The 12,559-nt window shown below is 37.1% G+C and overlaps 1 protein-coding gene across 1 annotated transcript in view; it reads right to left on the bottom strand.

The window, feature by feature from the left end:
- Positions 1-12,559, bottom strand: part of COL25A1 (collagen type XXV alpha 1 chain) — a 560,431-nt gene that overhangs the window by 96,606 nt on the left and 451,266 nt on the right. Inside the window, exon 15 of the mRNA XM_036764944.1 lies at positions 9,239-9,283. Coding sequence (XP_036620839.1) covers positions 9,239-9,283 — 45 coding nt within the window. The remainder of the gene's footprint in view (positions 1-9,238; positions 9,284-12,559) is intronic.

Here is a 12,559-nt window from a genome sequence, read left to right as displayed (position 1 = left end):
AGCAGGCTATTCCAGCAATCCAGATGTGAGGTGATAGGGGACTACACCAGGGTGGTAGCAGCTTGAATATGGGTAGTCAGAGAGAATGACTCCTAGGTTGGGAGCCTAAGGGACTGGAAGAATAGTCTTGCTCTTTACAGTAATAGGGAATGTAGAAGAAGGGAAGGTTTAGAGAGAAACATATTGAGTTCTGTTTTGGACATATTGAATTTTTTGGGGGGAGATAAGAATTTATTACTTGGTAAAAATTGTTGGGAAAACTGGAAAACAGTCTGGCAGAAACTGCGCATAGACCAATATCTTACACCATTTACCAATATAAGATCGAAATGGATACATGACCTGCATATAAAGAGAGATATTACAAGATAATTGGAAGAACATGGAACATAACACCTATCAGTATGGGTAGGTGAACAATTTATAAATAAATAAGAGATAGAGGGCAGTGTAAGGTGTAAAATGGACAATTTATAGTCATATGAAAAAGAACTCGTTTCAGCCTTTGGAACTGTGACCAGGGTCCTTATTCCTTTTTTTCCCCCAACAATTCACATTCAACTCACCCTATGCTGTCTGTCTTTATATGTATACACACACACACACACACACACTCACACACATACACATACACACACACACACACACACACACACATATATATTCCCTTCAACTACCCTAATACTGAGAAAGGTCTCATGAATTATATATATCATCTTTTCCATGTAAGAATGTAAATAAAACAGTTGAACTTTAGTAAGTCCCTTATGATTTCTCCTTCCTGTTTACCTCTTCATGCTTCTCTTGATTCTTGTGTTTGAAAGTCAAATTTTCTATTCAGCTCTGGTCTGATAATGGTCTGGAAAATTATAGATAAAAGATCTGGAGGAGGGTGAGGTAGGGCAGCAATACTGCATATTAAGAATATATACTCAAGTATAGGAATCAGAAGCCAGTCAGTCAATGCACATTTATTAAGAAACTACTGTGGTACTAGGCACTGTGCTAAGTGTTGGATCAAAGGGGTAGGGAACATTTGAGTGAAGGTCAAAGGAAGGAGAAACAGAAGTGATAATGTCATCAAGTTATACTACAGACAAAAAGAGGAAGGGGACCAGGAGTTTGGGAAACAGATCACAAATCTGATATGGAGGCCTGCTAGAGTTGTAATGGGATACTTCTATTTTCCAGACATGTGCCGGAGCTCTCTCTCTCTCTCCCTCCACCCCACCCCACTCTTGCTCTCTGCCAAAAGCAGAGCAGTTAATAACTACTTGGCTTGTCCTAATGAGAATTTCATCCTTCAAAAGATAGAGGAACTCAGAGGAAATGCAATTCTGGACCTGACCAATAAGAAATAAATGGGTACTGAAGCAAAAATGATGGAAACCATGGGTCAATGTGATCACTCCACATCTTAAAATTTGTGATCAAGGAGGGGAAAGGAAGCTGAAAATGCTGTGGGAAACTGAAAGCAAAGGATTCAGGGAAAAGCTATGTAGGCTCCTTCAGCAAGGGAAATCAGCTCAGGAGGGATGGGAAGGACTTAAGAAGGCAAGTCTGAATACCTGAAGAGAACAAATTCATTGACGATGAAAAAAAAGAAATAGTTTAAGGAGACAGACTTATTAAAGAGCCAGAAAGAGCCGAAGGTCATGAGGAAAGCCAAGGACAACAAAGATGACTTTTAAAAAGACCCTATGAGGGAAAGAAGATGATGAAAGAATGGGGAAAAGAAGGGAATAAGCATTCTAAAGCACCTACTGTGCTTTTCAGCCCGGCACTGTGATCTGAGTTCAGATCCAGCTTCAAATGCTTCCTAAATGTGTGATCCTGCACAAGTCATTGTTTACCACAGTTTCCTCACTTATAAAATTAGGATAATAGCATCGACTCCTCACAGGGGTGTTGTGAAGATCAAATGAGATAATTATCAAGTGCTTAGCACAGAGTTGGCAATTGATTGGCTACGTGGGGACAAGAAAGAGTAAAAGTAACATTGTGGGGCAGATAGAAAGTGAGACATGGAATAGTAAGTCCTGGCTTGAATCCTACCTCAGACATGTACTAGCTGTGTGATCTTTTCTGCAAAAGCAAAGGGTTGGACTCAATGACCTCTAGGGTCCTTTCCAGCTCTAACTCTAGGGATCTTATGATCCAAAGGGTTGAAGATGACTGCTGGAAGGATTTTAGATCTCTCAAGAGAAATAAGGAAGTCTGGAAGTCAGCGGGTTTAGGATGGAGGTGAAGATAATGAGTTCTGTTTTGGATAGATCTCACTCCAGACGCCTGTGGGGCATATATGTTGAGATGTTGAGTTGATGTTGAAGGAGAAAGGAGAGAGATGAAGTTAGAATATGGAGATTTGGGAGTCATTTGAAGAGATGATTATTGAACTCATGAAAACTGAGATTACTGAAAAAGTTTTCAGCAAGGCAGGCCAGGACAGAGGAATGTGACATACCCACAGAAAGAAGCATTGGGCATGGATGATGATCCAGCGAAGAAAGCTGAGAAGGACTGATTAGATAGGAGGAGAAGTACAAGATTATGGTGAGGAAAACTCAGTGAGAGAGTGTCCAGGATGTGGGATGATCAACCCAATAGAGAAGTCAAGAATGAGGACTGAAAAGGTCTCTGGATTTTGTAATTAAGCTAATATTGGTAACTTTGGAATGAGCAATCACATAATGCCAATTTCAGGTGGAAAACTCATGGTTATATCCCCAGAAGTCACATTTTGGTAAGGGAGTGCCAGTGTCTTGTTGAATTGATTTAATAAAAACAGACAAACAAAAGAATTTGCTTTCTTTACCATAGCTTTGGCACTTTTAAAAATGCTTCTATTACATGACAGACAATCTCCTGATGAGACTTGGGACTAGATTTCCTCCTCATAGTTTCCACGAGACAGGAAGTGGAGCAAAAACAAGAGACAATTTTCTGAAGGGTTGTCGCACTGATGGCAATTTGAGCTGTCTGATTTTGATAGACACGAATGATTGATATTGTTCCTTTTCTTTGCAGAATGTACAACTGAGAAGTCTCAAAGAATGTTTACAACTCCAAAGTGGCCAAGCCACTACTGACAGGCAGGCATTTACAAATGAAACATTTTAAGGGATGATGCTGGCAGCAGTGGAAATAAGAGACTTAGTATTTATAATCCTCCTTCCTTCAAAAATGAAAAGAATACAGGATTAAAGCAAAGACAGAATATAAGTATGCTTTGAACATATTCTTAGTTTCTTAATGAGTCAACTGGCTTGGAAATGAAACTTTCAGCAGGGAAAAATATCCACAGATGGACAAGTACTGTCTGAGTATATTTGGTATAAATGAATATAGCTTCACTCCTATTTGCTCAAATTCAGATGAAATAATGAGCATTAATCAGAATGTCACAGGCAATAATCCCCTAAATCAGGCTCGTGTAAAGATTTCCAAATACCATCACGTTGAAATTAAATTATATCACATGCAGATGTAAGGGGACATTTCTTTTATGAAAATCCAACCACTAAGAACTTATTCATCCATTCTCTACAAGAAAATCTACCTTTTGGAGCTGTGAACTGATCCAACCATTCTGTACAGCAATTCGGAACTATGCCCAAAGGGCTATAAAACATGCATACCCTTTGACCTAGCCACATCACTACTAGGTCTGTATCCTAAAAAAGATAAAAAAAAATAAAAAGGAAAAGGACCTATCCATGCAAAAATATTTATGGCAGCTCTTTTCTGGTGGCAAAGAATTGCCAATTGAGGGGTTGTCCATCAATTGGGGAACAGCTGAACAAACTGTAGTATGTGATTATGATGGAATTCTATTATGCTATAAGAAATGAAGAGCGGAATGCTCTCAGAGAAAAACCTGAAAGACTTACATGAGCTGATGCAAAGTGAAATGTACTGTGTACAAAGTAGCAGCAATATTGTAAGATGATCAGCTGTGAATGACTTAGCTATTCCCAGCAATACAATGATCCAACAGCTCTGAAGGATTTATGATGAAAAATGCTAGCCATCCCCAAAGAAAGAACTGGCGGCTTCTGAATACAGATTGAAACATACTCTTTTACTTTCTTTATTTTTCATAAGAGTTTTTTTTGGTCTATGTTTTCTTTCACAACATGACTAATATGAAAATGTTTTGCATGACTACACATGTATAACCTATATTGAATTTCTTGCCTTCTCAATGAGTGGGGTAGGGAGGGAAGAAGGGAGAGAATTTGGAACTCAAAGTTTTAAAAAACGAATGTTAAAAATTGTTTTTACATCTAACTGGTGGAAAATAAAATAAAACAATAAAATTTTTTAAAAAGAAAATCTACCTTTTTCTATGTTTGTATACAATGTGTCACTTTATATATATCAAACATTGCAATGTATCATTCTTAGGAGTTGAGTTAAAATCTAGTTGTCTTCTCTTTTCATTTTTATAATCCTAACTACTATTTGTAGTACACACTACTATTTTAGGGGTAGCCAGGTGTCACAGAGGATAGAAGGTGGGACTTGAAGTCATAAAGCTGTAATCCTGCCTCAGACACGTACTGGCTGTGTGACTTAATTTTGGTTTGCCTCAGTTTCCTTACCTATAAAATAGGGATAATAAAAGCACCTCCCTCCCAGAGGTGGGGATTCCCCTATTGCCCCATTGATGGATATCCCCTCAATTTCCAATTCTTCTCTACCAGAGGATCAAATGGGATAAAATATGTAAAATGCTTTGCAAACTTTAAACTACTAAATAAATATTAGGTATTACTATAATTCCATAAATGACACTTGGAGGCCATTTACATATGTGTTCATATAGGAATACATGTATCTAGACTTCTCTATAACTCCAACCACCAAATAGAATATATAAGGGGAAAAACATATAAGTGATCTTTGTACGTTTTAGAAAATCCCATCATGCAACAAATTAATCCTTTCGGAACCTCATTCTAATCACCTGTAGAATGGGGATAACGGTGCACACCCTAGGCATCTGTCATCCTCTGCCTTATACTTCTATACTAGGCCTTTATCTAATAGAAAGACCACAATGGCCAGGAGTTAAGAAACAACTCCACACTTTATGAAAGAACTTTGGGAACTCAAAAGTATTGTGACAAATGCCAGGTATTATCATCCAACGAACTTTAAGAAGCACATTAAGCTTCCACAGGAAGTCATATTCAATTAATATATTCTCTAACCTACACTTATTTATGTTAGCACATTCTCATATTTCATACCATCATAGATCTCAGGGACCCATCGAGTCTGACCTCCTCATTTTACAGACAAGAAAACTAAAGTCCAGAGAGTCTAAACGATTTGCCCAAAGTCACACCAGCGATAATAAAGGAAGGACTTGAACCTAGGTCTTCTATCTCCAAAGTAGCCTATGTTCTTTTCATTACTGTTCTTCATCCTTTCTTATTATTATATAGTAAAACCCCATATAAAATGCTTTGCCTTACCATATATGTACTTTTACTGTGGGTCAAATCATGTCTTTCTACATACATATAGGAAGAAAGGAAATATATATTTATTAAGAACCTACTAGGCACCATACTAAGTGCTTTACAAATATTATCTCATCAGATCCCCACAACAACCTTGGAAGGTAGGTTATCATTCCCACTTTAGAGTTGAGGAAACTGAGACAGAAGTGTTTAAGAGACTTGCTTAGGATCACACTGCTTGAAAGTATCTGAGGCTGGATTATGAGCTCAGGTCTTCCCAACTCCAGCACCAGTGTTCTATTCCCTGGGCTATCTAGCTCTCTCACATATGTAATGAGAAAGAAGCTGAGTACGCTACCGATCTTTCTCATTGTACCACGACCAGCCTTGAGGTGCATCAGGGCTTTACTCAGTCACAGAGCTAGTCAATGATGGAGCCAGATTGTGATTCATGGCTTCTCTCTGTTATATTCTTCCTGCTTTACTGCTCCTCTTTCATGCTTGAGCAGAACTTAGATTCAGAGGGAGCAAAGGGAGCCCTGAGTGTTGGCTGGGAGGAAGGTTCAATGAGAAAGTCAGAGTCGGAGACAGAGCTCCAAGTGAAGGCAGACAGGACACAGCAAGTGAATGGAAACCTTTTGATTCAGAGGACCAAGGAAACTTTCAGAAATGATGAATATCAGAGTGATAAGGCCAAAGGAGAAAGGAAAGATAATGATTTCAAAACCATTCAATGTTCTGGACAAACTATCTGCTTTCAAACAGCAGGAAAACAAAAGAAGGAATCTGATTTGGCATTTTAAAATATTTGATTAATACGTACAACATCAAAGCAATAGAGTACTGGGATTCTTCACCTGTTTTGCACCAGGGACCCTTCTGGCTACTGTCTGGTGTAGCCAGACTGGACTCCTTCTCAGAATCATATTTTTATATGCATAAAGCAAAGTACTTAGGATTACAAAGAAAACGAATTACGTTGAAATGCAATTATTAAAAAAAATTTAATTCATGGCTATCTTTCCACCACCCCCTCCAACTTCTCCTGCAAAACAAACCTGTCTGCCTCAGTTTTAAAACCTTTTCACTAGAGTAAATCGAATCTCTGCTAAGTCATTCTTTAACCTAAAGTATATCTCTCACTGCTGGCTATAGAGAACAATTGCCCAGTGCTTTTTTGGCTTCCCAGGATTTCCGGATGAGCAGCCTGGGAAACCTTAGATTGTTTTACCATCCAGAGAACCAGACTTGGATCAAAAGGGGAGGGAAAAAAATCCCTATTAAAATGACCAGTCAATGATGTAACTTACTACATTGACAAAAACCAAGAAATACTTTTTTTTTTTTCTGATTCTACTCCCCAAGCTTTGGCAAATGATGAATGACTTGCCATGAAAAGACTGAAAATAAATTCTATGACAGAAGTAGCATTTTGTAAAATATGTTAAAAATTACATTCAAATTATACCATTCACGGGGATGTTACTCTACACTTCAAGTTACATATTATACAATGCAGATTTCTATTTACAACTCACAGTTTAGACTTATTCAGAATTTATTAAAATCATTTCCTTTTTAACTGATGCAATCTTTGAGCTTCATTTCAGCTAATAAAAATTTTTTAATAAAAATACTATCCAAATTATTTCTTTTCAATTTTCATGTGAAATAATAAAATGTTTCTTTTGACTAAAAAAATAAAAAATTAGGGAACTGTTACAAATAGGGTATGCTGGGGAAAAATACTGAAGCTGAATATGTTCTGCTAAAATAAAGAGCTGTTTTAAGTTTGAAAATTAAAAAATGATTGATTTTAAAATTCATCATGGGCATGTGTTCTAAAAATTATACTTTTAAACGTATGCAAATTGCTTCTGGTCCTTTTGGCTAAGTTTAATTTAATTTTTAAAAAGTATTAAGCACTGTGCTGGATATTTTGCATAAATCCACTTTAAAACTTTGTAGTTTTCATAAATCTATATGTGTTTATATATATCCATATGAGTAATCCATCAAAAGTTGTTTTCTTAACTTGGAACTGCGAGATTTTCATTCAAAGCCCATCCCTGGTACTTATAGGCTCTGTGACCTCAGACAAGTCATTCAAACATTCTCATGCCTTGATTTCCCCATGTACAAGACTGGAACAATAAGACTGCCTACCTCATGAGTTTATCCTTAACTTATTTCTTTCTTCTAAACATAAACTAAAAGGAAATTCATGTTCATGTAGCTGGTTTCTAGAGTCTTCAGGATAATGTTATTACCCTTATTAATTAGAAACATTTTAATGTCAATGCCAATTAAATACCATGGCATATGTATCTGCCTGGCAATAAAAATGGTTCTATGTGCAGCATATTCCTAGATTATGACTGCCCTGAGATTCACAAATATAACTAAGAACTCACATAACCACACATGCCATTTATCTGTTAATAGTTATCGAATCATAACACAAATCCTTTATTTTGTAGAAGTTATTTAATGGTCCTTCCATTATTCATCTGGCCAATAGTTCATAAATTACAACTTTGCCAACCTGCCATCTTTTGGTCTGTTCAGATGTGAAGGCCACTGATTTTTTTGTATGCTGTTTGGTTACCATTAGGTAGCTTGCTTTAACCAACAATTTTTGTTTTTCAGGCATTTCAGTCATGTGCAACTCTCCATGACTCCATTTGGGATTTTCTTGGCAAAGATACTGGGGTGGTTTGCCATGTCCTTCTCTAATTCATTTTACAGATGAGGCAACTGAGGTAAACAGGGTTAAGAGACTTGCCTAGGGTCACACAGTTAGTAAGTGTCTGAGGCCACATTTGAGCACAAATCTTCCTAACTCCAGGTCTGGTACTCTAACTACTGCTTCACCTACATGCTCTTTAACCAGAAATCCAACAGTCTGGGGGCAACCTCCAGTCATCCTGATCTACATCTTGCTACTGGACCCAGATAGCTCCAGAGGAGAAAGTGAGTTGGTGACTTTGCACAGCCCTCCCTCACATAAATTCAATTCACTCACAAGTCATTATTTTCCTGATGACATGGTCCTCTTTGAGAACAAACCACAACAATACAACTGCTTTAATATAAGCTGATTGCCTAGAGTTGAATAGTTACATATTCTATCTCAATCTCATTACATGTCCTCTCGAGGATTCTATCTTTTAACTCCTCCTATGTAGCATGCTCAAATTGCTCTTATCAGAAATCTCTGGAAAGTGAGAATCCAATTAAAAGACAATTAAAGACAACTGACAGTTTGGGTTTTTTATTTTTTTCCAGTTTCCCAAACATTGCGGATCTCAGATTCATACTGATGCAAATTCCCAACCCAACATGAGAGGATTTAGTTAAATGATATTATCTCTGTTTGTACAATGAAAGTGCTCAATCTCTTCACTTTGCTTTGAAATTTTACCTTTTGAAATTGACTAGACAAAATAAATCAGGCTAGAATAGAAATTTCTAAACATCTCCCTAATGAAATTGAATTTTCTCACTTGCAGATGTAAGGGAGCATTTCTTCCATAAAAATTCAACCATTTAGCCAGCCATTCCACAACATACCATGTTATTTGCCAAACACTGCCATGTACCATTCTAAGGAGTTGGGATAAATCTAGTTAATTATCCTCCCTTTTCATTTAAAAACCCTATGAACTCTACCTAAACCACACACAATTATATATCACATCATATTGATTAGATTATATTTTTTGACTATTCACATACACTTTCATATTTCGAACACAAAAAAGTACCTTTTCACCCATGTCACCTTTGGGTCCACTCTCTCCAGCGTCTCCCTAAAGGGAAAAAGAGAGCGGATCAGATAAGATCTTTAATGTCTCACACAGTAATGCAAAATTAAGTAAAGTAAAATGAAGTGTTTTTCCTCTTCCCCTGTATACAGTATACCAAATTAAGGTCCCTTACAAATTTCTTTGCAAAGCCATGAATATAAAGAATTTTAATTAATTTGGCTGAATGAAACCATAAGGACAAAGGAAATGAGCCCAAAATGTCATTGACACTATATCTACAAAGAACTTTTCATCAATTTAATTTTAATGAGGTAGGAAAAATATGCTTGAAAGTTGCATGGTCTGATGCATTATAAATAAGATTGTAGTCTGAGGCCCAGCTCTTTGACTCATAAATTCATCAGACAACTGACAATCAATTTAACAATTCCTTAATTCCTACTTTGAGTTTTAATCTCCCCCACACACTGGATTACCTCCCAAACTGTTCCATAAACATGTACCTGACTCAGATCAAGTCTGAAGAGGACTGTGATTATTAGCAGGACAGAGATGCGCATACACAATTCAAAGATCCCAGGCATATTCATCTATTCCGGCCATAATCTAGGTAGTTAATTTTTTACTCTCTTCTGTCTAAGGCTCTATTAACCACTGGTTTCTTTCCCCACCATAATCTTTCTCTTTTTCAGTATCTCTGTTACGTGGCTTTTGGGGGTGATTGCCTTGTATATATGAGAGCAGGGATACCTTGAAGGTAGAGGTTCTCAGATTCCTTTCCAGATTTGGCTGGATGACTCTGAGTTTGGGGATTACTAGAATGTATAGAAATTACAAAAATTTCAAAATCTTGATATAAGCAAAAAGTTGAAACCCACCATTAATGGGAAGTGATGGTACATGTGATGAGAAAGGACACATCAATGAGATCTGAAGGATCTGTGTTTCTCAATCTATGGTTTTCGGTGTAATATAATGGTCCAGGTAAGTTAAAGCTACTTATTTTTCTGGATTTTTTTCATTAATGTATTTCTTCTTTTAATTGAGACAGAAGGAAATTAATGTGAATCCTAATCTCTTCCCTCTCAGATTATCTTTAGTTTATTCTGTATGTATCTTGCATGTTCATAATTGTTGGCATGTTTAATCCACCATTCAATTGTGAGCTCCTTAATGGCAGACTTTTTTTTGCTTTTCTTTGTATGCCTACTGATTAGCACAGTGCCTAGCACATTTTTTTTCATTGTTGTTCAGTCATTTCAGTCATGTCCAACTCTTAGTGACCCTGTTTAGGGTTTTTCTTGGCAAAGAAACTGGAATGGTTTGCCATTTCTTTTTCCAGCTCATTTTACAAACGAAGAAACTGAGGCAAACAGGGTTAAGTGACTTGCCCAAGGTCATATGGCTAAGTGTCTGATCTGAAGCCAGATTTCAACTCAGGAAGGTAAATCTTCCTGATTCCAGGCCCAGCGCTAAACCACCTAACTACACCTAGTACATAGTAGATACTTAATAAATACCTGATTTTGCTTTTTTTTTTTTAAGAGGCAACAATTTTCAGTGTCCTCTTCCTAATACTTGTACTTCTATACTCCAAGGATATGGGATTTTGCAAGTATGAATACTCCTACCACTAATGCAGCTTACATACCCTCTACTACTTGACAGGTTAACTTAAGAGTTGTCAGGCACCTTTCCTAATGTAGCCAAATTTCAGTCCTTACCCGGGTATTTAAAGCCTTTTGTATTCTGGCCTCTATGCACATCTCAATCTTATCTCAACTTCCTGCTCCATCGAAACCATTTCCTGCCCACATTATTGTCTTTGACTGATCAGCTTTACTGTTTCACCTAGCTAGCCTGCTCTCCTCTCTTTCTTTTTGCCTAACACCTACCCTTTAAGATCTAGCTGAAGTTCTAGCGCTAGCAATCTAATTGGCTAAATATAAATTGGCTATCTAGAGGCAGATGTCTCATGCAGTCTATTTTCAGCCCTAGGCAATCAGTGCCCTGAACTCCATTAGCATTTATTATTTGTACCATTAGCATAGGAGACTTGGTTTTTCTATTTTAAAAAAAAGTCTCTAGGATGTCTCCCCCAGCAGATTTATAAGTCCTTTGATGTTAAGGACCGAAGTATGTCTTATATTTCTTTGTATGTATTTTGAACATTTGGTACAGATATGATAGATATTCAATAATTGTGATTGATGGTGATTTCTTTTTTATTTTGTTGTCATTGTGTTGTTTCAGTTGTGTCTGACTCTTTGTGACCCCATTTGGGGTTTTATTGGCAAAAATACTGGAGGGGTTTGTCATTTCTTTCTCAACTCATTTTACAGATGAGGAAACCAAGGCAAATAGGATTCAATGACTTGCCCACAGACTCAGCTAGTAAGTGTCTGACGCTAGATTCAAACTCGGAAAGATGAGTCTTTCTGACTTCAGGCCCAGCCCTCTATCCACTATGCCACCTAGCTGCCCCTTCTTTTTTATTAATTTAGTACTGAATGTAAGTAATACATATTTATCTTTAATGAAATGCTGACTAATCTATGATAGGCAGCCTAGTAATAGTACCCCAATCTCTCAAAACCTCCAGGATACCACAGTCTGTTGCCAGATCAGCTCATTAGGTCTAAACAGAACTTGAGCTGTATAGACATGGCCTTCAACACTCTCAGTGTAGACTTTAAAAAGAGATTGCTTAAAGTATTTTCCTATAGAGAAAATGGAGGCCAGGGTTTCTTAAACTTTTGGGGGTGTGTCATGACTATCACTCCCCAATTCTTCCCCCCACCACACATACTGATGATCTAGTGAGCTCTATGGACCTTTCCCAGAATTATGTTTGTAAGCCTTTAATCTGGATAGGATTAGGAAACCAATTATATTAACATAAAGTCATCAAAATATTGAAAAAAAGAAATTCATGGACCCCTGGATAAGAACCCCCTGTTCTGATCAGTTTCTAAATATACCACTCCTTCCCTTTCCTTCACATGCTCAGTACTACTTATGAATATTTACTCTGATACCTAGCCTTGTCTTCCATTTGCAAAATTTCAAGTTTCATTTTGGAAACCCATATTTCTGTTGGATGATCTATTTACTTCAGCACTAAATTTCTATAATTAGTGAGCCAAATTTTTGCAGGCTTAGTGAGTTTAAAAAAGTTTTTAAAAGGTTGGCATGGAATACTGAACATTTTTAGTTAGAGTAGCCCTTTCTTAGTAACCCACTGGACAGCTAGGTGGCACAGTGGATAAAGTGCTGGACCCAGAGTCAGGAAGACCTGAATTTAAATCTGGCCCCAGA

This window comes from Trichosurus vulpecula, chromosome 6 (assembly GCF_011100635.1).
Source record: "Trichosurus vulpecula isolate mTriVul1 chromosome 6, mTriVul1.pri, whole genome shotgun sequence".
Lineage (NCBI taxonomy): Eukaryota > Metazoa > Chordata > Mammalia > Diprotodontia > Phalangeridae > Trichosurus > Trichosurus vulpecula.
The sequence above is the reverse complement of the archived record's forward strand: the minus strand, read 5'-3'. Positions and strand labels throughout refer to the sequence as shown.